At 34.5% G+C, this 23433-nt stretch overlaps 1 protein-coding gene across 4 annotated transcripts in view; it reads left to right on the forward strand.

Moving 5' to 3' along the window:
- FNBP1L (formin binding protein 1 like) overlaps nucleotides 1–23433 on the forward strand; it is a 94974-nt gene that overhangs the window by 59204 nt on the left and 12337 nt on the right. For 2 of the 4 annotated variants that reach the window (XM_053590301.1, XM_053590303.1), the window contains exons 3-11: nucleotides 1274–1327; nucleotides 2558–2705; nucleotides 3373–3435; nucleotides 9684–9788; nucleotides 10205–10333; nucleotides 12961–13107; nucleotides 14746–14949; nucleotides 16373–16531; nucleotides 21859–21873. In XM_053590301.1, the coding sequence (XP_053446276.1) occupies nucleotides 1274–1327; nucleotides 2558–2705; nucleotides 3373–3435; nucleotides 9684–9788; nucleotides 10205–10333; nucleotides 12961–13107; nucleotides 14746–14949; nucleotides 16373–16531; nucleotides 21859–21873 (1024 nt within the window). The remainder of the gene's footprint in view (nucleotides 1–1273; nucleotides 1328–2557; nucleotides 2706–3372; nucleotides 3436–9683; nucleotides 9789–10204; nucleotides 10334–12960; nucleotides 13108–14745; nucleotides 14950–16372; nucleotides 16532–21858; nucleotides 21874–23433) is intronic. The other 2 variants (XM_053590305.1, XM_053590304.1) reach the window with 1 other exon arrangement.

Consider the following 23433-nt stretch of genomic DNA (forward strand, 5'->3'; position numbering starts at 1 on the left):
GGATCACATAGATACTAAAAACAGCCAGGATTCAAGCCTAGATAAGATAATTTGGCTCAAAGTCCATGTGCTAGTCTACTTTTGATTTTGCAAAGGTGAAATAAGGTAGTATTATATTTTAAGGATAATTAAGCACAGACATGGATATAGACAAAGGCTATTGTAAGTCAGAATGTAATTCATTTGCCTAGAAAAGAGAAGGTTAAGGGGCCACATGATGATTTTCATATAAAAGTAGAGTTATAGAGGGTGGTGACCAAGTGTTCTTTTATACTCTTTAAGAGTAAGCATCTACTTAACATTTTACCTTGGTTAATGTTAAACCCCTCTATTTGAGAAAACAAAAGAGTTTTGGTATCTCTTTGAATGTGTCTTTTTGCCATGACCCAGTTCCACATACTGAGTATATTCATCCTTCTGTATCCAAGGGGGTTGTGGATACCAAAATGTGTGGACCCTCAAGTTCCTGATAGAGTGTTTGCATATAACCTCCACACATCCTTCTGTATACTTTAAATCATCTCTAGATTACTTCTAATACCAAATACAGTGTAAATATCTGTTACACTGGTTTTTATTTGTATTATTTTTATTGTTCTGTTATTTATTTATTTGAATAATTTTGACCTGTGGTTGGTTGAAACTGTTGATGCAGAACCTTGGGATAATGAAAGGTCAATTTTAGTTTGTTTCTTCTATTCTTTCTCTTACCTTTTTTCTTAATTGAGAGCATAGTCAACTAAATTATTTTGATTATACTCATATAAATACTGAAATAAACTTACTTTCTATACGCATATAGAAAGGCATATATAGGTAGTATTTTAAGAAGAAAATGTGGGTGGCGCCTGTGGCTCAGTGAGTAGTGTGCCAGCCCCATATACTGAGGGTGGCGGGTTCAAACCCCGCCCCGGCCAAACCGCAACAAAAAAATAGCCGGGCATTGTGGCAGGCGCCGGTTGTCCCACCTACTCGGGAGGCTGAGGCAAGAGAATCGCCTAAGCCCAAGAGCTGGAGGTTGCTGTGAGCTATGTGACGTCATGGCACTCTACCGAGGGTGGTAAAGTGAGACTCTGTCTCTACAAAAAAAAAAAAAAAAAAGAAGAAAAGGTAAGTAATTATCATACTATGATGTTTATGGAATAGATCATATTGCTGTCTTAATTGTTTTATACCATGAAATTATTTGTATAATGAAATTGGAAAGTACAAGAATATTTCAATTTCAACAACGGCATTTTTTATAAATTAAAAAAAAATCTTCTTCCTATAGAAATCTGGTTAAGAAGTACTGTCCTAAACGTTCATCCAAAGATGAAGAGCCAAGGTAAATTATATGCCTGCTTTTTATCATTTAAGTAATTGAAAAATATTTATTTTTATTATTTAGTAAAATAGATATATTGTTAGCTTTTTAAAGATTGTTACAAAGTCTGTTTTTATTAAAAAATTATTTATGAAAATGGGGATTACTATTTATCTGAGGATAAATAGTGGGCTTAGTTAATAGTTTTCTAGAATAATTGAAGTGTGGGTTTCTGAGTAAAATATAGATTAGGACTCCACTTATTTGTCTCTAGAAGAAAGGAGTATTTTTGTCATGCTTTATTTTCTAGTTGTCAGCTTGTTAGAGTCTTGTTTTCACTTTTATAGGTAGTAAAACAATTTGGCTGATTGGATTAAAGGGATAATGAAAAGATTTTTAAGGTCATTTTTAAACTCTGAATAAAAAGGTTAGGAATTACCTATGAATTTTTTGGCAGTCTTAAACAGGAATATTGGAGACTGTAAAATGTAGAAACAAAAAAAGACTAGACTTAAACAAGCAAACAACTTTACATATAGTTGTTGGGATTCTTAGATTTAGTTTTAATGGAGTCTTATCTGAACTGTCAGTCTTTAGCTGTAAGAAAGTGTTCCACGATGTGTTCAAAGTAGATACATACATTTTAATGCAGTGATTCTCTCTGTTTCTCTCCTTCCCTCCACACATATTTTTACCCTTATTTTTGACCCTTCTATCCCCCTTTGGTGCAAACCATAATGGCACTTGACTCACTTCCATTCAGGATGTGGGCAGGCATACAGGCAGCTGTGTCCAGAGCTGATAGCAAAGTTGTTCTGTAGATCAGCCATCGAGATGCATTTGAGTGGTATGATTGGCAGGTTCTGTCCTCGAGAGCAAGCACATCATCTCTGCAACAGGTTCAGCTGCCAAGCCTAGGAATGCAACCAAGTTCATTCCCAAGCTCAGGCCAGTCATTTGGCAACTTAAGAGATTCCAGTATGCCAAAAGAGCCTGCAGGTAGTATTCTTATTATTTTTTGACCCCAAATACCCCTTTACTAATAAATTAAAGACTATTTGAAAATATAAAAACATGTGCAACTTGAACTTAATGCAGGATTCTTTTCATATGAAGTTATAGACCTCATAGCTGAGATTTAGGTTTGGATATGTTAACGTCTATCAAGTGTTAGGCTCAATCCATACCTTACCAAAAACATGTATAATGAAGATAAAAATAAATCTGACCATTTTAAAATGTTTTTGCCAGGTTTACGTCATGTATAGCCTTCTTTAACATCCTTAATGAGTTAAATGACTATGCAGGACAGCGAGAAGTAGTAGCAGAAGAAATGGCGCACAGAGTGTATGGTGAATTAATGAGATACGCTCATGATCTGAAAACTGAAAGAAAAATGGTAATTCTTACAATTTTTATCCAGTTACAATATAGACGAAATGTTTTTGCAGAAATAATTCTTTTGTTTTAAAAATGTATGTTGGCATAAACTGGTTTTTCTATTTCACTAAGTTTCTTCTAGTTGAAAATTATCATGGGGTAGATACTCTTGTTAATTTATAATCCTTTTAGATTTAAGACCAAAGTTTGGCAAACTACAGACTACTGCCTGTTTTTGTTTCCTAGTTTCCACAAACTAAAGAATGGTTTTTATATTTTTAGATGGTTGAAAAAAAATTAAAAGAATGACATGTTACGGCATGTGAAAGTTATATGAAATTAAAATTTCCTTGTTCATAATTAAAATTTAATGGAACAGACCCATATTCACTGACTTACATACTGCATATGGCTGCTTTTGCATGTTCATCATCAACAGAGTTGATTGTTCATAACCACTGTGCTATAGATACATTGTATCTATTATAAAGGTTATAAAGTATAAAATGCATTTTAGAGAGTTCTGCTTTTTCTTGCTAGGTCTTGCTAGATCTTGGTAAAGTTATATAATTAATGTCTCGAAAAAATAGCCTTTTGAGGACTTTAGACTTGGTTTCATATTTAAATTTAATTATTTTTGTTCGCTTTGCCTTATTTTATTTTTTGTTGATGATTATAATCTTTAGCATCTCCAAGAAGGACGAAAAGCTCAACAATACCTTGACATGTGCTGGAAACAGATGGATAATGTGAGTTATAATGTTTTCGTGATCAGCATAAAATTTTGTTGACTAGGTTAGCCCTAAATTCTGTTATACTTCACATTTGTTTGAGTTTAATGTTTCTCAGTGTGTTTATTCATAATTTGACATGGGTTTTGTTGCGTAATAGCCGATAAATTGTAAATGGAGGATATGAAATCATTTTGTTATTTATCTTACATCTTTTCTATATGAGTCTATGCTTAAATGTGAATCTTTATATCATTGTGAACATTTAGGGAGATTGTTTTTGACTTTATGGAAGTTATTGTACAGTATTAATAGAGGAGAGAAGTAATAGGGCAACAGTGATAATGTCTTAGAAAACCCCTGACTGAGAGAACCAAGAGTTTACTTCTGCCTTTTTCTTAGCACTTGATTTTTCTTGACTTCATGTTTAGCATATGAAAAACAAAGTGAATGGACTAGATTATATGAATTTTTTTTCCAGTTTAGTGATCTTATAATTCTATTTATTTTTATTGTTTTAAGACAGGGCCTCACTTTGTCCCCTGGGCAAGAGTGTAGTGGCATCATCATAACTCACAGGAGCCTCAAATTCCTGGGCTCAAGGGATCCTCCTGCCTCAGCTTCCCAAGTAGCTGGGACTGTAGGAGCTCACCACCATTCCCATCTAGTTTTTTCTAGGGTGTCTGTCTTAGTCTGTGATTCTGTAAATGCTCCTAATATTAGCCTGCTAGTCCAGAGACCATCCTATTGTAGGAAATAAAATAGTTTGTAGGGCAAAATTATAAAAATATAATAATCGTTTACTTAAAAATGTTTCCAAGGTACTTGCTAATGTGGTTTGTATTAAATGTTCTGATGTATAGTAACTTGAAAAATAAGATGTCTACATTGAGCACTGTAGTTACCATTACTTACAGTGCTCTGTTAAGTGATGTTCTGTAGTTTAAGATATTCTTTTTAACTCTTAGGTTATCAAACAATTTATTCTTTACCAGCATATTCTCTAAAAGACATAGAATTCCTTAAAATTTATGCTGAAGAGAGTTTTTTATGTTAAATTAATCAATTTAGTCCTTAGAAAAAGGACTTTGAGATATAAAAAAATCCTCATCCATATGATTTCACTGTTTTTAGCTTTTCTTTCCTTTTTAGAAACTCAAAGTTTTTAAAGCTTGAAGTTCTTTTTTTTTTTTTTTTTCTGTTTTCATTTTTGTTTAGATTTTCTTTCTAAGTGGTTTAAGCCAGACTTTCAGGGAGTATTTGTGTTGGTTAAACTTTCCATTGCCTTAACTAGAATCTTTAATATCTGATACCTAATGAATGTGTGCAATGTGCGTTTTCATTTGTACAGAATAACAGACGCCTACATTCATGAGTCATATGAGTCATGGACTCCTTTGAAAATTGGTGTTGACACAAATCATTCTTGTTAATATGTGCTGACTTGTCTTTAGAACCATCGGCAGTTATTAAGCAAAATTATAAGCAGTTATAGAGATCATATGTAAGAAAGAAGCATCAAAAATGCAGGAGAGGGCTTGGTGCCTGTAGCACCGTGGTTAAGGCACCAGCCACATAAACCCAGGCTGGCGGGTTCGAACTTGGCCCGAGCCAGCTAGACAATGACAACTTCAACAACAACAAAAATAGCTGGGTGTTGTTGTGGGTGCTCGTAGTCCCAGCTACTTAGGAGGCTGAGGCAAGAGAATCCCGTAAGCCCAAGAGTTTGAGGTTGCTGTGAGCTGTGACGCCATGGCACTCTTCCCAGGGTAACAAAGTAAGACTATCTCAAAAAAAAAGAAAAATACAGGAGAGATTTCTCTTATTAATTAATGATGCTATGAGAAAAAGGTAAGTTGCACTCTACTTGTGTTTATCTAAAGTATCCTTGATATGTAATGTACCCTGGAGGTACAAAAGTGAGTATGACATGGTTCTTGTCAGTCTAGTGAGGGAAACTGACAAACATAATGTCTATTTAATATGTAGAAGCAAATGTAGGATTCCATTTCCTAGTTCTATGCCTTCCTGTTTAGTCAAGAAAATGAAATTATAGAATTCCTAACATGTTTGAATAATTGAGAAGAGATACAAAGAACTGGTTGAATCTGGTTGACTTAGTGACAGAATATTAAAAATTGAGGAAAAAATTTAAAAGACAGCTATTGACCCCAGGATTAATAAAGTAAATGTCAGGCAGCACTGGCATTTAAAGTGAAGACAGAAGAATCTGTCAAGGAGATCTTGGTCAGAGAGTAGAAGATAGAAGCATTAGAGATGCCAGGGCTGTCAGTCAGGAGACTCCAAGTAACAGGGCATACAAGTTTCTAGGAGCAGAGCTCAGACATGGAGCAGTTCAGCAGCTCAGTGTGCCACCCAGGCCACATCTCCTTTCCATTTGCCCACTGTGCCATTTGACCATGTTGGCTCTTTTCATCAGGCTTGTCTCCTTATGGTCAACTGTTGGCTACACCAAAATTCTCATTCAGCTGCATCTAAAGGCAGGGAAAAGGCAGCATTTCTCTTCTGTCTCTTTTTATCAGAGAAGGAAAACTTTCTCAGAAAACCCCTGGCAGACTTGCTGATGGATGCCTTTGACAGGATTAGATTATTTGCCTCAGCTGTGGGGAGTCTGGGACAGCAAGTATCAGCTATTTTCAGCTTCTATCCTGGGAGGCAGGATGGGTGAGTAGTAGTGGCTGTTACCAGCCTGGCATACATAGGGTGAAGAAGAAAAGACGCTTTTCTAGAATATATTTCTATGTTGCATAATGGTATGTTTTTCAGGGATGGAGTATTTTTTAACATTTTACTAGGAAGGAAGGAAATTATAAGAGGTGTTTTCTACAAATAATACACCTAATATAAAAGTACCTTTATAATAAATAGCCTCAATTTGTACCAAAATTATCAGCCGTATCCTATTCAATTTGAAAACTCATCTCAGATCTGGGGTTCAGATAATTAAATGTAGAAATTTAACCTTAATTTTCATAAGAAAGTGACTTTCTGTATATTATAAATATTCAGATTTTTTTTTAAGCATAAGATCCCAAGGAACATATTCTAGTATTTTTTGTGCTTTGAGTAAATTGTTAGTATCTCATTTGGTGTTTTGTACTTATCAGAATACCTATACTAAGACCTACATTTAAAGAAATTTGTAAAACATTTTGGAGCACATTTATTTTGATGTGAGTTACAGGTATTTCTGGTTCTAACCATGTGACAAACTGAACTGACTTAGAATACTTTTTGTTACAAATACCTAGATATAATAGCTACTTTTAAAATTATGTTTCACACTCTTAGCTATGTGAAAGAAAGGATAATCTCTGACTGCTGGTAACCTAAGGGTACATAAAGCCAGAACAATAGGTGTTTGAGCTGATACTGTGGTATTTGGAAAAATGAGGGCAAGGATGTAAGGGCTTGGGTTTTAATACTCGCATAGGGACAGAGATTAGGTTTTAGTTCTATATGCTTTGGGAAGTAGGAATTACAACTCTTGTTATAAAATTTGAAATTCTAGAGGACTAAACCTTTAGAGAAAGGTGGATTATAAGAATTCTGCCCATTGGCCAAAAGAGACATCAAAGAAACTTACCTCTGTCTGAGGGTCAAAGGAAGAAAAGTATCCTATAAGAAATTTAAACATGGGTGGTGCCTGTGGCTCAGTGGGTAGGGCGCCAGCCCCATATACCAAGGGTGGCGGGTTCGACCTAGCCCTGGCCAGCTAAAATAGCAGTGGCAATTGTAACAAAAAATAGCTGGGCGTTGCAGTGGGTGCCTGTAGTCCCAGCTACTTGGGAGTCTGAGGCAAGAGAATTGCTCAAGCCTAAGAGTTGGTGGTTGCTGTGAGCTGTGATTATACGGCACTCTACTGAGGGCAACAGAGTAAGACTGTCTCAAAAGAAAGAAAAATTTAAACCTTTAGATCATGTAGTCATAAGATTTGAGATGAAAATTTACTCTCTTGTTATTGTTTAATCCCTAAAATAAGAAATTGACATTGTAACTGGTTCTAAAAAGGAGCTTAGGTAAACAGGAAATGCTGAGATCCCCTGCTTTCTTCTTCTGAGCAATTCTCAGGATATAGGTTGCAAGACATTTATTTTATAGGTAAGAAATTATCGGAGTCATCCCTGGAGAATCTAATCAGCTAGAGATACTGATATTAAGGCTTTTCCAAGGAAAGTTCCTACCTGGGAAATATCATAATCCTCAAATACCTGCTATGGAGCTTTCAATTGGCTTTTAAAATAAAAACAGCCAAAGAACATCTAATGTGCCAGACTAAAACTAGTATGTAGGAAAAAAAGCAATGTAGAAGGAACAGTGACTATGAAAGGAAATGAAAATTAGATAGCAAAAATAAAACACTCATAACTGTTATTAATTATTCTCAAAGGGAAAAGAGAAAATATATCCATGAAATAAGGTACTACTAATATATCAGCTGTCACATGAGTTGCATTTAACTCACCTAGTATTGAGCCTGGGGCTTGCTTTCTTTTGGTGGCAATGTGTTTAAAAAGTAACATATAGGCCGGGCATGGTGCTAACACTCTGGAAGGCTGAGGCAGGCGGATTGCTTGAGCTCAGGAGTTTGAGACCAACCTGAGCAAGAACAAGACCCCCATCTCTAAAAATAGCTAGGCGTTGTGGTGGGTGCCTGTAGTCCCAGCTACTCGGGAGCCTGAGGCAAGGGGATCACTTGAGCCCAAGAGTTTGAGATTGCTGTGAGCTTTGATGCTACAGCACTCTATAGAGGGCAACAAAGTGAAGCTCTTATCTCCAAAAAAAAAGAAAAAAGTTTTTTCTTTTTTTTTTTTGAGACGGAGTCTCACTTTGTCACCCTCGGTTGACTATAATAATCTATTGTACATATCAAAATAGCTAGAAGGGGATAATTCAAATGTTTCTAGCATAAAGAAGAGACATATTTAAAGTGATGAACATCCCAAGTACACTGATTTGATATTTATAAATTGTGTGTGCCCTGAAACTATGTACAGTTATGCATCATTAAAAAATAATTTAAAATAGAAATATTCCTGGAATTTTGTAATAGGGAAGAGAGAAGAGTCTACCAGTTTCCAGAGAGAAAAAACAAACATATTTTATACTATAGATCAGAAATCAGAATGAGCTTGGACACTTACACAGAAAGCCAGAAGGTAGTGAAGCAATACTTTCACATTTCTGAAGGAAAATTATTTTCAACGTAGAATTCTGTATCCAGCCAGATTTTGTCAGAAGTGATGGTTAGGGCATTTTTAGCCATGGAGACTCAAAATTACCTCTTATAAACCTTTTTTTGGAAAGCTACTGCTGAATGTATTCTTGCAAAATGAGGAAGTGAATGACAAAGGGAAGAGTATGACACTAGGATATTGGAGGTAAATAGGAGATCCAAGTGGAAAGAAAGGTGAAAGAAATCCCCAAGGTAGTGGGTGAGAAAATCCCAAGGTAACAGCTATAAATTAGACCTCATTAATTGAAAATGAGCTCAAACTTTAACACATTAGAAGCTTTTGGGAGCATGAAAATAAAATTGATAAAATTCCTATTATGTTAGAATTAACTGTGGAGATTTAAGGAACTGAGGGAAGAATGGGGTTGAATTAGAGATAAGTACATTGAAAACTAAGCAAATTAAAAAGCATGTATTAAAGGAAGCAGGAAAGGAAATACACATTATATGGCTTAGTTGGGAATAGCTTTTACAAAGTTGTAGTAATTAAGTAAAAAATTTAAAAATGATTTTAGTCTGGGCTGATGGTCTTCTGTTATCTGGGCTGAAAAGTCTTCTGAGATGTTTGTAATAAACAACATAAAACTACTTTGGAAGGACACTTCCACATCTCAAACTGCTTTGGGATTACATGAGAAAAGTATAAAAACAATCACCAAAACCAATCTACTAAATAAAAAACTCCAAAAGAGTCCTGCTGAAGATGAATTTATAATAAATAATTACAAAATACACATTTTTAGTTGAGATGAGATAATAAATATTAAATATTAACTCAGGCATGACGGTGTTGTTTTTTTTTTTCATAGTCTATAACTAATGCCTAATATTGATAAAACACATAGACTGGTTGTAATAGTGAAATTTATTTTCTAATTTAGAAAGGACAAATTTTACTTCAGTATGCAGTTCATTTCTACAATGCAAAGTGCCAGTATTTTAAAAGTTATTTCTTCATAAAAAGGGCAAATCTAATTTTATTTTCTGATTATTTTAATTTTTTTAACAGAGTAAAAAGAAATTTGAAAGAGAATGTAGAGAGGCAGAAAAGGCGCAGCAGAGTTATGAAAGATTGGATAATGATACTAATGCAACTAAGGCAGATGTTGAAAAGGTAAGTACTCCAAACCAACTTTGATAACAAAATACTATTACTTATATATGCTGTAAGTGCTTTTTCCTTTTGATTACAAGCATACAGTTTTAAGCTATAATGCTATTGTTTATTTTTAACCTGGATTTTATAAAGAGAGACTTCATTTGAACAGATTATGAGTATGGGAAAGTATTATTATAATGAGGGAGGAAAAATACTGCAATAAGAGGACCACTTTGACCATAGATCTCCAAATATCTCCTTAAATTTAGATAATGTAATAGTTTGAAAAGTGGCAGGCCACTTCTTATTCTCTTGACATGAGGTATTAACTTCTCCACTGATAAGATCTAGTTTTAGTATAATTTCAGGACAATGAATTGCTATGATTTTATTTTTGTTCTTGGTAATGATTTGGACCAATTTGTCTCTAGGCCAAACAGCAGTTGAATCTGCGTACACATATGGCTGATGAGAACAAAAACGAATATGCTGCACAATTACAAAACTTTAATGGAGAACAGCACAAACATTTCTATGTGGTGATTCCTCAGATTTACAAGGTAAGTTTTACCGTAGATATTTGAATTTAATCTGGTTTTAGAATCGAAAGAACTAGTCTTTAAATGTAGCCGTTAACTTAAATCTTAGACATCAGAATCTTTCTAGATTCAATAGTCATCAAGATGGCAGTAAGAGATTTTTCTGATTATAGATTTGAAAGGCATATTTTTCTTAACTTTTAAATCACAAATACTCGTACACATTTATTATTAGTGTTATAAGCAGTACACTAAAACAATGACATTTTTGAGATAAATTTAAATACCACATCATTAAGTATTTTGATACGACAAGAGGAATTCATTAAAATTGTATATCGTAATCTGCTTACTTAGAATTGGGATGTAGCTTTTTGATGCCAAACCAGAATTCAGAAATAAATCTTACAAAATGTTTGTTAGCCTGGTTTTTGCCTGCTTATCTTGCTGACTCTATTAGATCATAAGTATAATTCAGGCCGTGAGCTTGCTTATAAATCCAATTCATCATCATTTGATGATAATAGTTGCCAAACAGCCTCAGGTAAAGACCCCAGAATTTACATGAGGATTAAATTATGTTACTACCTTTTTTTTTTTTTTTTTTAACAGAAAGAAAGGAAATTAGAGAAAAAGAATTTAGTAAAACAGTGTTGAATGAAATAGTATCTGAGAGCAGAGCTTATGTGGAAAGAAATGTCAGTCCAAGTATTCTTTTTTCTTTTTTGTAAAGTAAATTAGAGGTATAAAGTAGCATATTGAGAGTTGGTGGACTAGAGTCAGTATCAGATTCTGGTCATTTAATCCAGAGAGTCAAGCCTGTCAGTCCTTATTCTGTGGTGTTTTTCTAGGCTCACCAGCTAAGTCTTCCTGTTTGGGGGAGCCTGAGTTAGGAGATCAGCTACTGTTTATGCTTTGGGGCCTGATAACTATGTTTGGACTTTTTTATGGAGCAATCTTGCCATTATGTGATGCTGGGAGCAGTTCCTTTGTAAAAAATGCAGGTCTTAAAATAAACTTTCTTTGCTCAGCACCCGTAGCGCAGTGGTTATGACGCCAGCCACATACACCGAGGCTGGCGGGTTCAAACTCAGCCCAGGCAGCTGAACAACAATGACAACTGCAACAAAAAATAGCCAGGCATTGTGGCGGGTACTTGGGAGGCTGAGGCAAGAGAATTGCTTATGCCCAGGAGTTTGAGGTTGCTGTGAGCTGTGACAATATGGCACTCTACCAAGTGCGACACAGCGAGACTCTGTGTCCAAAATAAATAAATAAATACACAAGTAAACAAACAAACAAACTCTCCTGCTTTGGGAAGTAGAAAAGTGGTATAAAGCTGTGGGAGTCTGGAGGCTTGAGCTGTGTAACTGCTTCCTAGGAAAGAGAAAGACCAATGTTGGCAAATAAGAGGTGTCAAAAATGCCTTTAAGTAAATCCAACTTCATGTGGCCCACTATATTTCCTAGTGGCATGTGGGGATTCTGTATATGTGCCACTTGTACTTTGTGGCTTCTTGTTTTTCCTTTTGTGTTCCTGATTCTAGAGTTGTAGACTAGTAGGCTTGGTACCTGTTATTGAGTAGTCAACTGTAGACTCTTGCTTCAGTCAGGTCTTACCAAAGTACTCTGAACTAATGTAAGGGGACAGAAGCCTCAGACTTGCATATGTTAGAGGCCAATTGCTTAAAAAAAAAAATTTGTGCTGGAATTTTGTCTTCAAATGAAATTTTTCTTGGCAGCATAAACAAGGACTACTCAAGTTGAAGGTAAAAGGTAGAGGCCAGGGCTGTGGTGGCTCACTTCTGTAATCCTATCACTCTGAGGCTGAGGCAAGAAGACCCCTTGAGCTCAGGAGTTCAAGATCAGCCTCAGCAAGAATAAGACCCTGTCTCTACTAAAAATAGAAAAATTAGTCGGTTGTCACGGTGGGTGCCTATAGTCTTAGGTACTTGAGAGGCTGAGATAAGAAGTTTGCTTGAACATGGGAGTTTGAGGTGCTGTGAGGTAGGTTGATGCCATGGCACTGTAGCCTGTGGCAACAGAGTGAGACCCTGTCTCAAAGAAAATGAAAGAATAAAAGGTAGGAAGTGGTATGGGACAAAGAGATGGTGACCAGTAAGGGGTTATTTAATTTATTTTTTTGAGACCAAGTCATGCTCTGTTGCTCATGATCATAGATCACTGTAACCTTGAACTTCTGAGCTTTGAGCTTTCTTCAGCCTCCCTTTGAGTTTCTAGGACTTTATAGACATTCACCACCATGGCCACCTCGTTTCTTAACTTTCTGTAGAGTGCTTTGCTGCTTTGGCCGGCAGTTCTTGAACTCCTGGCGTGTTAGGAGGACTCCTCCAAAGTGTTAGGATTACAGGTATGAGCCACTACAGGTCAAGGGTCCTTTAGAAGGCCAGAGCACCAGTGTCATCTGGTTTTAGGATGGTATTAAAAGGCTTGATGTGCTTTTGTTTTTTCTTTTCTGTTAGGCAAACCTCAGGTTCTAAGTATTGTGAATCAGTAACACTTGCTAAAAGATATTAACAATAACACCGTATATTAGGGTAGAAATCTTTAATTTGGGGGGATCACTGATTTTATTAGAATGATCAGAAAATTCAGTTTTCCTTTTTTTTCTTAATTCCTGATTATTAGCAACTACAAGAAATGGATGAACGAAGGACTCTTAAACTCAGTGAGTGTTACAGAGGCTTCGCAGATTCAGAACGCAAAGTTATTCCTATCATTTCAAAGTGTTTGGAAGGAATGATTCTTGCAGCAAAATCAGTTGATGAACGGAGAGTAAGTGCTATGTAATTATCTTTGACTAAATTTGTATGGTTTAGATGTGCAGTTTAAGTTAGTGAAATGAGTTGGGAAATGGGTACTCTGATGTGTAGTTGGTTCTAAATACTGTAAAAGGAAGTCTTACAATACTGTTAGATTCCTTTGGGGTTTAGCAACTGTTCTAAATGCTAAAATTCTGATTCTTTGAAAAATAAGATTTCTAACTCTTTCTCCCACTAACTTTTCATTTTTGACCCAAGAGTTTAAAGACCTGTAAACTGAGTGTCAAATTGTGTTATATGAGTCTTATGAAGGTCAGAGAAGAGCACAGTCAGACGGATCTGGGGCTGTCAGAGCTGCCTTTGATGCAGGCAGGTTGGCAGTCGTGCCGGATCAAGAAACAGGAAAAGCATGTGCAGTGGTGAGGAGGGAGGGCAGAGGAAACAGCATAATCCTCCTCCTCTGGAGGAGTTCTGTCTCATCACATTGTATCTTGATTAAGGTGTAGCAGAATCGGTCATTTCTCAGTAAATGTGGAGTATGGTTGGCAGAGACTGAGGACATGATTGAAGAGCAAGAGAAGAGACCTGGTGTTTGGGGAGTGTCTGTGCACCACATGTTCTAGTCTCCACTAAAAGCCTCTGAAATAGATGTTATGGTACTGAGGATTCTTCCTGTAACTAATAGATTGTCACTTAAATTTAGAAAAGAAAAGAGAATTTTTGGCTTCTTTAATTAGGACTTGCAAAGGGCATTTAATATTCAGCATGGCTGTATCCAAGGTTGTGCAATGTAGTTGAGTTCCTCCTCTTTTCTCCCTTTTAGCAAATGATTGCTGAAGGTAGCACTAGTGACAAAAATAAGTATGACTTTTGACTAAGGTGGGCAAAATGTGCTATTAACAGAAATAGGGTATGAGTAGAGAGGTGGTTAAGGGTGGGGAGGAGAGTGTGGAAATGAAGTATTCCATTTCAAAATGATGAGTTTAAGACGTCAGTAAAACCTTTAGAGGTATTATGTCTAAAAACAATATATTTATGTGAGTTTCAAAATTTTAGGTAAATCATATTTTATATTTTCATACTTTTTATACTTAGTATTGTTTGTGAACTCTTTCCCTTCTGCTGTCTGTTAACACTCTGTGGCATGTATTTAAAATGTTTTATCTTTTTTCCTGTTGGATGAAAAAAAGCCATTCTACTTCATCTCTTACTCTCTTTTATGATTAGAAGTTCTTTCCTTGGTCTGCAGATCAACTTCTTTGTAGACATCCCTTAAAGCAAAACATCTTCTTACCTTTGAAACGTCTCAGAATTTGTACTTGATAATAATCTCTTTCTGTCTTCCTTATGTCAGTTAAGTCTTTCTTATCAGCTAACTAGTCTTCAGATAAATTTCAGGGGGTTGAATCAATAAGTAAAAACATTTCATGAATATTATAAATCGGTAATTTTTAAGTTACTCTGTTTTTCAATTGGGATTAAAATACTTAGGGTTTTTTACAATTTCACAGGAAGAAATTAATCACTTTAAATGATTACTATAGAATTATTTCTTTAAACTTGTTTCCTTGTATTGATTAAAGTTTTAAAAGCTAATGTAGCATCATGAGCAAATGATATGGCTTTAAAAACTTATGTTTCTTGTGTATAGGACTCTCAAATGGTGGTAGACTCCTTCAAGTCTGGTTTTGAACCCCCAGGAGACTTTCCATTTGAAGATTACAGTCAGCACATATATAGAACCATTTCTGATGGGACTATCAGTGCATCCAAACAGGAGAGTGGGAAAGTGGATGCCAAAACCACAGTAGGAAAAGCCAAGGGCAAATTGTGGCTCTTTGGAAAGAAGCCAAAGGTAAAAGTCATAAAATTCCTATATGCTAATTAATTTTTTAGTGTATCAATTAAATCAATGTAGGTATTGAATGGATAATGACTTACTATTAATGGAGGATAAGTATCTTCAATTTTAATGATTCCACTAACCTTTCACTTTTTAGGAAACAGTTTTATTCTTTAACAGTAAAAATTATTTCAGGATTTAACATTTGACCACTGTTTAATAATGAGTAAGGATGTTAATTTAATTGTTAATCTCTAGTTAATATATGCTTTTGGAATTCTGTTTTGTATATAGTTTCCAGCAGAATTTCTAAAGGGAAATGATCTAACCAAAAGACCACTAAATTGCAGTTCTCAATTGGAATGAATGGCACAGCAATAATAAATGTCTTATGGATCATACTAGTGAAATTAATTTTATCATTCAAAGGACTTTTTAATGGGAATGGCTCAATGTTTCCGGCTAATTGAAGTTTTAAAAATGTCTAGTTTGCTAAGAGAATCTCAACTCTTCTCGTTAGAACTTAACTTTTGATGTACTCTTATTTTAAATAGATAAATTTAGCTTAGCAGGTAAGCAGATGGAGTAGATGAGTGCTTTGTCTTTCTTACCATTTAAGTGATTATTATAGCATCATCAGTAAGGAAAGTAGATACTTTTAAAATCTGTGCTATATTAAAGTGTACTTGATTATTTTAATTTTTTTTTGCTCTTGGCATATGAGTGTGGATAAAGTTAAAATTTAACTGAAATGATAATTTACCTATAAGCATCTTTAAAAGCACAACTGTAAGTTAACTCATGCTTTATTCATATTAAAAATAATACTGTCCAGTCAAGAAGTTGAGAGGTGAGACCTTTTTTAGTCAGATTAGAGTAGCTAGAAGAGCTTGGGATTACGGAAATTTTAATAAAAAGAAAAGAGGTGAACTAAGGATGAAGTAGAAAGTCTGAGAGGAGAGCTACGAATGCAGTGAAGATTTTTTGCCTATCTTTGATAATCATCAGATATGATTTTTGTATTTTATGTAGGACATGACCTATGTAGATAACTCTAGCTGTAGCTGCTGTCTTTTATCTCTTGACGAGAACATTTCGAATAAAATAACTAGGAATCCATGGTGGTGCTAATATTCTAGAAATCAGAAGAGAATTTTTTTATTTATATCATATTGCTTTCTCTATAATTTATGTACTCTATTTTCAATAATCTATCAGTTTATAAAAAAGTGATCAAGTGAAATGGTACATTTTAAAAAGTAAATTTGATTTTAAAAATGATAGTGTTTGGCAAAACTATGTTTAATTTCTTATATTTTTATAGAAAACTTTGAGATATATTTTGTGAAAAGTATGTTGCCAAAAATATAATTTTCGTTTAGGAAAAAACTATGCACATTTGGCTTATTGATTCCTTTCTTTATTTCCATATTAGCCACAGTCCCCACCCTTAACCCCTACTAGTTTATTCACATCCAGTACTCCTAATGGGTCCCAGTTTCTCACATTCTCCATTGAGCCCGTGCATTATTGTATGAATGAAATAAAAACAGGGAAGCCCAGAATTCCTTCTTTCAGAAGCCTCAAAAGAGGGGTAAGTTTAATAATGGGTTAAAATGCATGATGGCCTATTGTGTGTGTAGTGTGGCTTTTAATACTCTCCACCCTCATTATAAGGCTCTCTCCTAAATATGTAGTTTAAAACACCACAGAATTAAGTATAGCTGCCCTCAAGTTAAAAACAACTCCTCTTTATAACATTTGACATGCTCAACCATAAAAGAATGGTATTATAAAGAGGGTGCTGGGTACAATCATATTTTAGCAATTTTTTTTTGTTTATGTGAAATCATATGTTCACCATTGTCTTGTAATGTATTTACATTTTTAAGACTTTCAGTAATTTGTCACTGGAGTTATTTTTGTAATAATTTGTCACTAAAGCTGACTTCACTTGTCAATTTTGTAAAGTATTATCTTATTGACAGTAAAATGTCAAGCTCAATTTTAATTGCCCTGTTTAACTTTTAGAAGGGTGAAGCACAATTTCTAATACTTAAAAAATTAAAGACAGGCATGTTTAATGTAGAAAATTAAAGATAGGCATGTAAATCAAATAAAAGTATATATTAGAAAGTATTTTATAAGTTGTAAAGCATATAAAAATTAGATATTACTGAGTAATATTTATATGTAATTTGTGTTCTTAAACTAAAGAAAAGCTATATTTTATCAGAATTTTCCCTTTCTTTTTTTTTAAATTGGCTAGCCTTTGGCGTTTACTCATTCCTGAGAATATGCTGCAAATGAAAATTTATAGAATAGTAAATAGAAAATACTAAACTTTGTTAGCAACAACTATTATACTACTGATAAATAAATTAGTGTTATTTCCTTATGTTTGTGAGGGTAAGTTTGATTTTGAGGATTTTTTTTTTTTTTTTTTAAGAGAAGAGCTTTGCTCTGTTGCCCAGATTGTAGTGCAGTGGTGTGATCATAGTTAATTGCATCCTTGAACTCCTGAGCTCAAGTGATCCTCCCATCTAAGCCTCCCGAGTAGCCAGTACTATAGGTGTGCTTCACCACACCTGGCTAATCTTCTAAAAAATTGTTTTTATAGGCACGGTCTTGCTTTGTCGCCCAGCTGGCTTAAATGATCCCCCTTCCTTGGCCTCCCAAAGTGCTGGGATTATGGGCTTGAACCACTCACTGTGCCTGGCTGAGGGTGTGCTTCTAATATTCATAGCCTATAATTTAGATTTATTTATAAGATTTGTTTGAACGTATGAAAAACTTGTAAATTTGATTTTAAAAGTGTGTGCTAACTCTTAGTTGAGAAATCAGTCTGTCAGTGTTATAAGAAGTCTAATTAACAGTAATGATGCTAAGTTGGGATTCTTTCTTTGTCCTTTCCCTTCTTTTCCTCATTTCCTTTTCTTTCCTTTTCTTTTCCTTCCTTTTCCTCCCTTCTTTGTTTTTCTTTCTTTCTGTAGTCTTTTCTGTCTTCAAATTGCATTTTGGCTTCCTGTAGAGCAAGAGATACTAGTTTAGGGCAATATTACATTATTTATATACATAAAATAAACTTAATTGATGTCAGTGATATAGCAAAAATGTTCTAGTCTTTGTCTTTTTTTTCTCCAGTGATGTGAACCTTGCCTAATTTTGCTTGCGGATGATTAATTACATTTTGAAAAGCCCCTGTGGGCAAGTCTGTTAGACCCACAGGCATGCCTATAATCATTTTATAAACCCCTTAGCACTTATTTGAAAGACTTTAAGAAATCATATTTGTGATTTCTATTGCCTGAATTACAAGGGTGGAGTTAATTCCCATGTTGCTTCCCTAGGGAGATTTAGACCACATATCATGATTTTTAGACCAAATATCATGTCATTGCATAAATAAAGAGAAATTACTATTTAGTAGCCATTTTTGCAGTCTTTTGCATATCCTGCATATTGAGTCTATGAAGCCTAAAGTACTGTACATAATATAGTCATAGAAATATGAAGAAAGCCTTTTTTACAAAAGACTTAGGCAGTTGAAACTGTGAGCCCTGGAGAGAAAAGCATAAAATATGTGATACCTTTATTCCTATTGGGTAAATTTAGGGGAAAAACTTTACAAGTGTAAAACTTAAAACTATTTGCTTGATCATTATTTGTTTTTCACAAATTGCTTTAATTTTACATTTTAAATATTCATATGTTACTTTTACATGGACCTAATTTTTTTTGTTTTTGTTGCAGTTTTTGGCCGGGGCTGGGTTTGAACCCGCCACCTCCTGTATATGGGGCCGGCGTCCTACTCCTTGAGCCATAGGCATCACCCCACATGGACCTAACTTTATAAGACAGAAATTCCCTTCAATTTTATTTTTAGTTACCACTCTAAAGAATAAGCATTGTGCAAGATAGAAACTATGACAAATAAACCAACTGGGTTTGGAGGATAGAGCAGCAGGAAAGTTATCTTGCAACTTCGGGGTTGAGAAATTTCTTTCTGTTTTGATTAGCATTTGGTAGTTCACTGGATAATATTTTGAAATTACCTTCCAGTTAAGAATTTTTTCAATATAGAAAAATTCAGAAAGAAGATAATCTTTAATAAACAAGTTTGTGTATTTTTTATATGGGTTCCTGTGGGTTTTCAGTCCATTAAGTTGTACCATGCAGTTCAGAAACTTCTTTTGACTTTTTCTGAGGTGACAAGTGTCTCTTACTTCCTTCTGAGACATCAAGTGCACATGGTTAATGGAAATTTGGCATACACCCAAACTAAACTATTTAATACACACACTAATAATTTTTACTCTATAACACTTTATTTGAGGCTTACTGAATATTTTTTTTTTAACTAATGAATTTATGTAGCAATGACTCCCATGTTTTCTGTCTAAATTAATCACGACTTTATAGACTTCCAAGAGTCATTTTTCTAAGCTTTTCTCTCTCCAGACCACAGTTCTCATAGAAATTTGGCCTATCGGGCGGCGCCTGTGGCTCAGTCAGTGAGGCACTGGCCCCATATACCAAGGGTGGCGGGTTCAAACCCGGCCCCGGCTGAACTGCAACTAAAAAATAGCCGGGCGTTGTGGCGGGCGCCTGTAGTCCCAGCTACTCAGGAGGCTGAGGCAAGAGAATCGCTTAAGCCCAGGAGGTGGAGGTTGCTGTGAGTTGTGTGATGCCATAGCACTCTACCAAGGGCCATAAAGTGAAACTCTGTCTCTACAAAAAAAAAAAAATAATACAGAAATTTGGCCTATCTTAAAATGAAATGCACTTAGTAGTTTTAATTGCCTAACTGATTTTCTTTTTAGCTCTCTTTTATATTTATTAACTATAGTGAGTATGTAAAATTTTCTAGTTTGTAGGCATGTGATAACTATAAGAAAGAGTAGGGCGGCGCCTGTGGCTCAGTGAGTAGGGTGCCAGCCCCATATGCCGAGGGTGGCGGGTTCAAACCCGGCCCCGGCCAAACTGCAACCAAAAAATAGCCGGGCGTTGTGGCGGGCGCCTGTAGTCCCAGCTGCTCGGGAGGCTGAGGCAAGAGAATCGCGTAAGCCCAAGAGTTAAGAGGTTGCTGTGAGCCGTGTGACGCCACGGCACTCTACCCAAGGGCGGTACAGTGAGACTCTGTCTCTACAAAAAAAAAAAAAAAGAAAGAGTAAGGAACTTCTGTTGCGAATATAATTACTTTCAAAAGTACACAGAATATATTTCTACTATCTTTTACCAAGAACTTATACTTTGTATATCCTAAAATCTAAGGTTAATGAGCTGTAAATTTATTTTCTAATTGATGATTTATAGTAAAACTAGGTTAACCAAAAACTAAACATTTGATATTTTAGTTATAGTTATCTTAAAATTTTTCTCTAAAAGATACTAATATAGAAATTATAAAATTATTTGCATCACTTAGAAATTTTGCTGGTAAAAATTATCATAAAATATAAGTCAAATTTAAATACTTTAAATATTTTGTTCCTTGTCCTGTATATAATATCGTTTAATAACATTTAAAGAATGGAATATCTTTCTTTAACTTAAACCTTGTTATTTCCTTACCAAGAGCAAATAAGTTATAGCTTTAGTTTTTTGAAACTACTGATAGTCTAAAGAATGTTAAGCTTAATTTGAAAAGTTAATGGATAGCAAATGTCATCCTTTCTTGTCATAACCATTAATATATATGACCAACTCATAAAGAGATAAGGGGTAGATATTTTTGTCAGATATTTATTAAAATTTAATTCATATTTTTATATGAAATTCTACCTGATATCTCCCCACCAGCATTTCTCAAAACATCATGATTTAGAAAACAGGGAAAAATAAAAATTTTAGAAGTTGGCTTGGCGCCCGTAGGTCAGTGAGTAGGGCGCCAGCCACACACTGAGGCTGACGAGTTCGATCCTGGCCTGGGCTAGCAAACAGCAATGACAACTGCAACTAAAAAATAGCCGGGTGTTGTGGCGAGCACCTGTAGTCCCAGCTACTTGGGAGGCTGAGGCAAGAGAATCACTTAAGCCCAAGAGTTGGAGATTGCTGTGAGCTGCAATGCCATGGCATTCTACCAAGGGTGGCATAGTGAGACTATTTTTTTTTTTTTTTGGAAGTAGTTAACTAATTGCAATGAATGTGAAGATTAATTTTGTAAAGTGTTGCATATTCTGGGTCACTGTGCGTGTGTTTAGTTGGGATGCTAGATGGATGCCATGCCAGTTGCAGAATTCTACTAACCCACAGAATATAGGACACATGGATGTATGTGTGTGTGTATGTGTGCGTATATGGTATTTATATAGGAAATACATACGAGAAACTTGAATCTGTCTAACGCATTACTTTGATAATGTGTTTTTAATGTATCTGTATGTTAAAAAAACTGAAGTAAAAATGTTACCCCCTTAGTTATTATTCTGATATATTTAATTGTGATATATTTAAATTCAAAACAGTATTTTGAACTACACAAATTCAGATAATTGTGTTTCCTTTAATGCATTGGGAGGAGCAATCCATTTTTTGATATTTCTTTTAAATAAGAATTTTTTATATTCAGCTTTTCAAATATTAGTGTTTTGAGAATGAAGAGCTACATAAATAAAATCCACTTATATTAAAATTCTCTTTAAAAGAAAATGCATGATTACTGATAGAATGATCACTATTTACTTTTGAGTTTTAATCTTAGAAAATATCTGCCCATTATCATCTATGTCTGCTTTTTTGGCAAGTAGTTTACTTTCCTAAAATGTGCTTAGAATTGTTTTGGGGGCATAATTGTTTGGATTTTAAAATGTGTATGATTTCTTTTACTATTATAGAAACATATAGGTTATTGCATCTTCTGTATTATGGTTTCATGCGAATAATTTACCATTTCTTTCTGTTTTCCATTGAACTATTCAGTGGTCGGTGAAGATGGTAAGCGTTATGTGCTGATCTATATACTGTGCAAACATTAAGTAATCTCAAAACATTGTTTTGTTTAATTCAAAACAAGTGATAAAGTACATCTCACCTTTTCGCCTTGTGTGTGTTTTTTCTTTTATAATTTAATCCATAGTCCAGCACATATAGTGGTACTTCTCAATGTTGTAAGATGAGAAAATAATGTGGTTAACTGTCATCAGCCTATTAAGTTCTTAAATGTTCTTGGATGGAGTCCTTGTCATGTTACAGGGGAATACAAAATTATGATTAAACATTATTTTTAAAATTACATTGTAGACCAAAATTTCATTTTTATACAGAAGAAAATTTAGCAAAAATTATTTTTTACACCCTTAGAAAAGATTGTATAAATTTGATTTGTTGCTTATCACAAGAATCATTAGATTTTTCCTAAAAGAAAGAGAACTTTTCTTTTAGTGTCATTATGGAATTAGTGCTCTCTTTTCTTCTTTACTATTGAAAGGAAATAAAAGAACAAATAATCTAAATTGTGTGAGAGAGTGTGTGTGTGTGTGTGTGTGTGATGTTCCTTTGTTCATTTATTTCAAATAATTAATGGAGCTACATTATGAACTAGCCATATATTATTATATAAGCTATACAAAATAGCTTTTGGAAAATAGACCACTTTCTTTTAGCCTGTTGCAATCGGCCTTTTATAAATTCATTTCAAGTAAGAGAGGTTGTAAAATGCCTCAAAAGACTTATTAACATCCATAGGAAATAGAATGGGTTTTGTTCTCGTGTTCTGGGAATAGGTTCTACTGTCAAATGGGATGTTAGAATTTCAAGTGCTTAGGTATTTGTTGTTAATAAATTTGAGAACAAATTTTGATTAGGGATAAGTGGAATTCTGGCACATGTACATTTAGGTAATTGTGAGTGTGCTACAAAAAACCCCACACTGCGTTGAAATGTATTTCTTTAGTTCATTAAGTTATTTTCAAGATTTTTAGAAATATTTTTAAAAATATAAATAGAAAATTTACCTTTGGTAGATAACACATTTTCAAAACCTGCACTCCAGTTTAGATTAAATCTGACAATTCATATTGAGAATTAGCCAGTGGAATTTCATATAGGAAATTTTGGCATTGATTTATTTAGGTCAGATTTGGGCAATTGGCCTTGTTTCTGGTGACAGACAGAAGTAAAAACAGAAGCCACTTAGGACGCCCTACTTTTTGTAGGCAATCTTGTTGAATGTCCATAATGTGCAGACCACTGGGGAAAGATTCTGGGGATTCTGTTATTGTTATAACTAAATGCTGCATTTGATCATGGCTCATCCTAAAAGTGAGTTTTCTCTTTTTTTAAGTAAGTGAAGCATTCCTATAGATAGTGAAATAAGCTGTTTAGCATATGGTTATAGGCATAAATTCCTAAAGAGCAAGAATGCATTTGTTTGGAGAGCTCATTTTACCATGACTTAAAAAAATTGTATCATGTTCATATTATTAAAATAACCATTTTGAAAAGAAAAATGAATGATAGGCATTGTCAGTTTTTAGAGTAAAGACAAGTAAATGT

The sequence above is a fragment of the Nycticebus coucang genome, chromosome 5, assembly GCF_027406575.1.
Source record: "Nycticebus coucang isolate mNycCou1 chromosome 5, mNycCou1.pri, whole genome shotgun sequence".
NCBI classification, from domain to species: domain Eukaryota; kingdom Metazoa; phylum Chordata; class Mammalia; order Primates; family Lorisidae; genus Nycticebus; species Nycticebus coucang.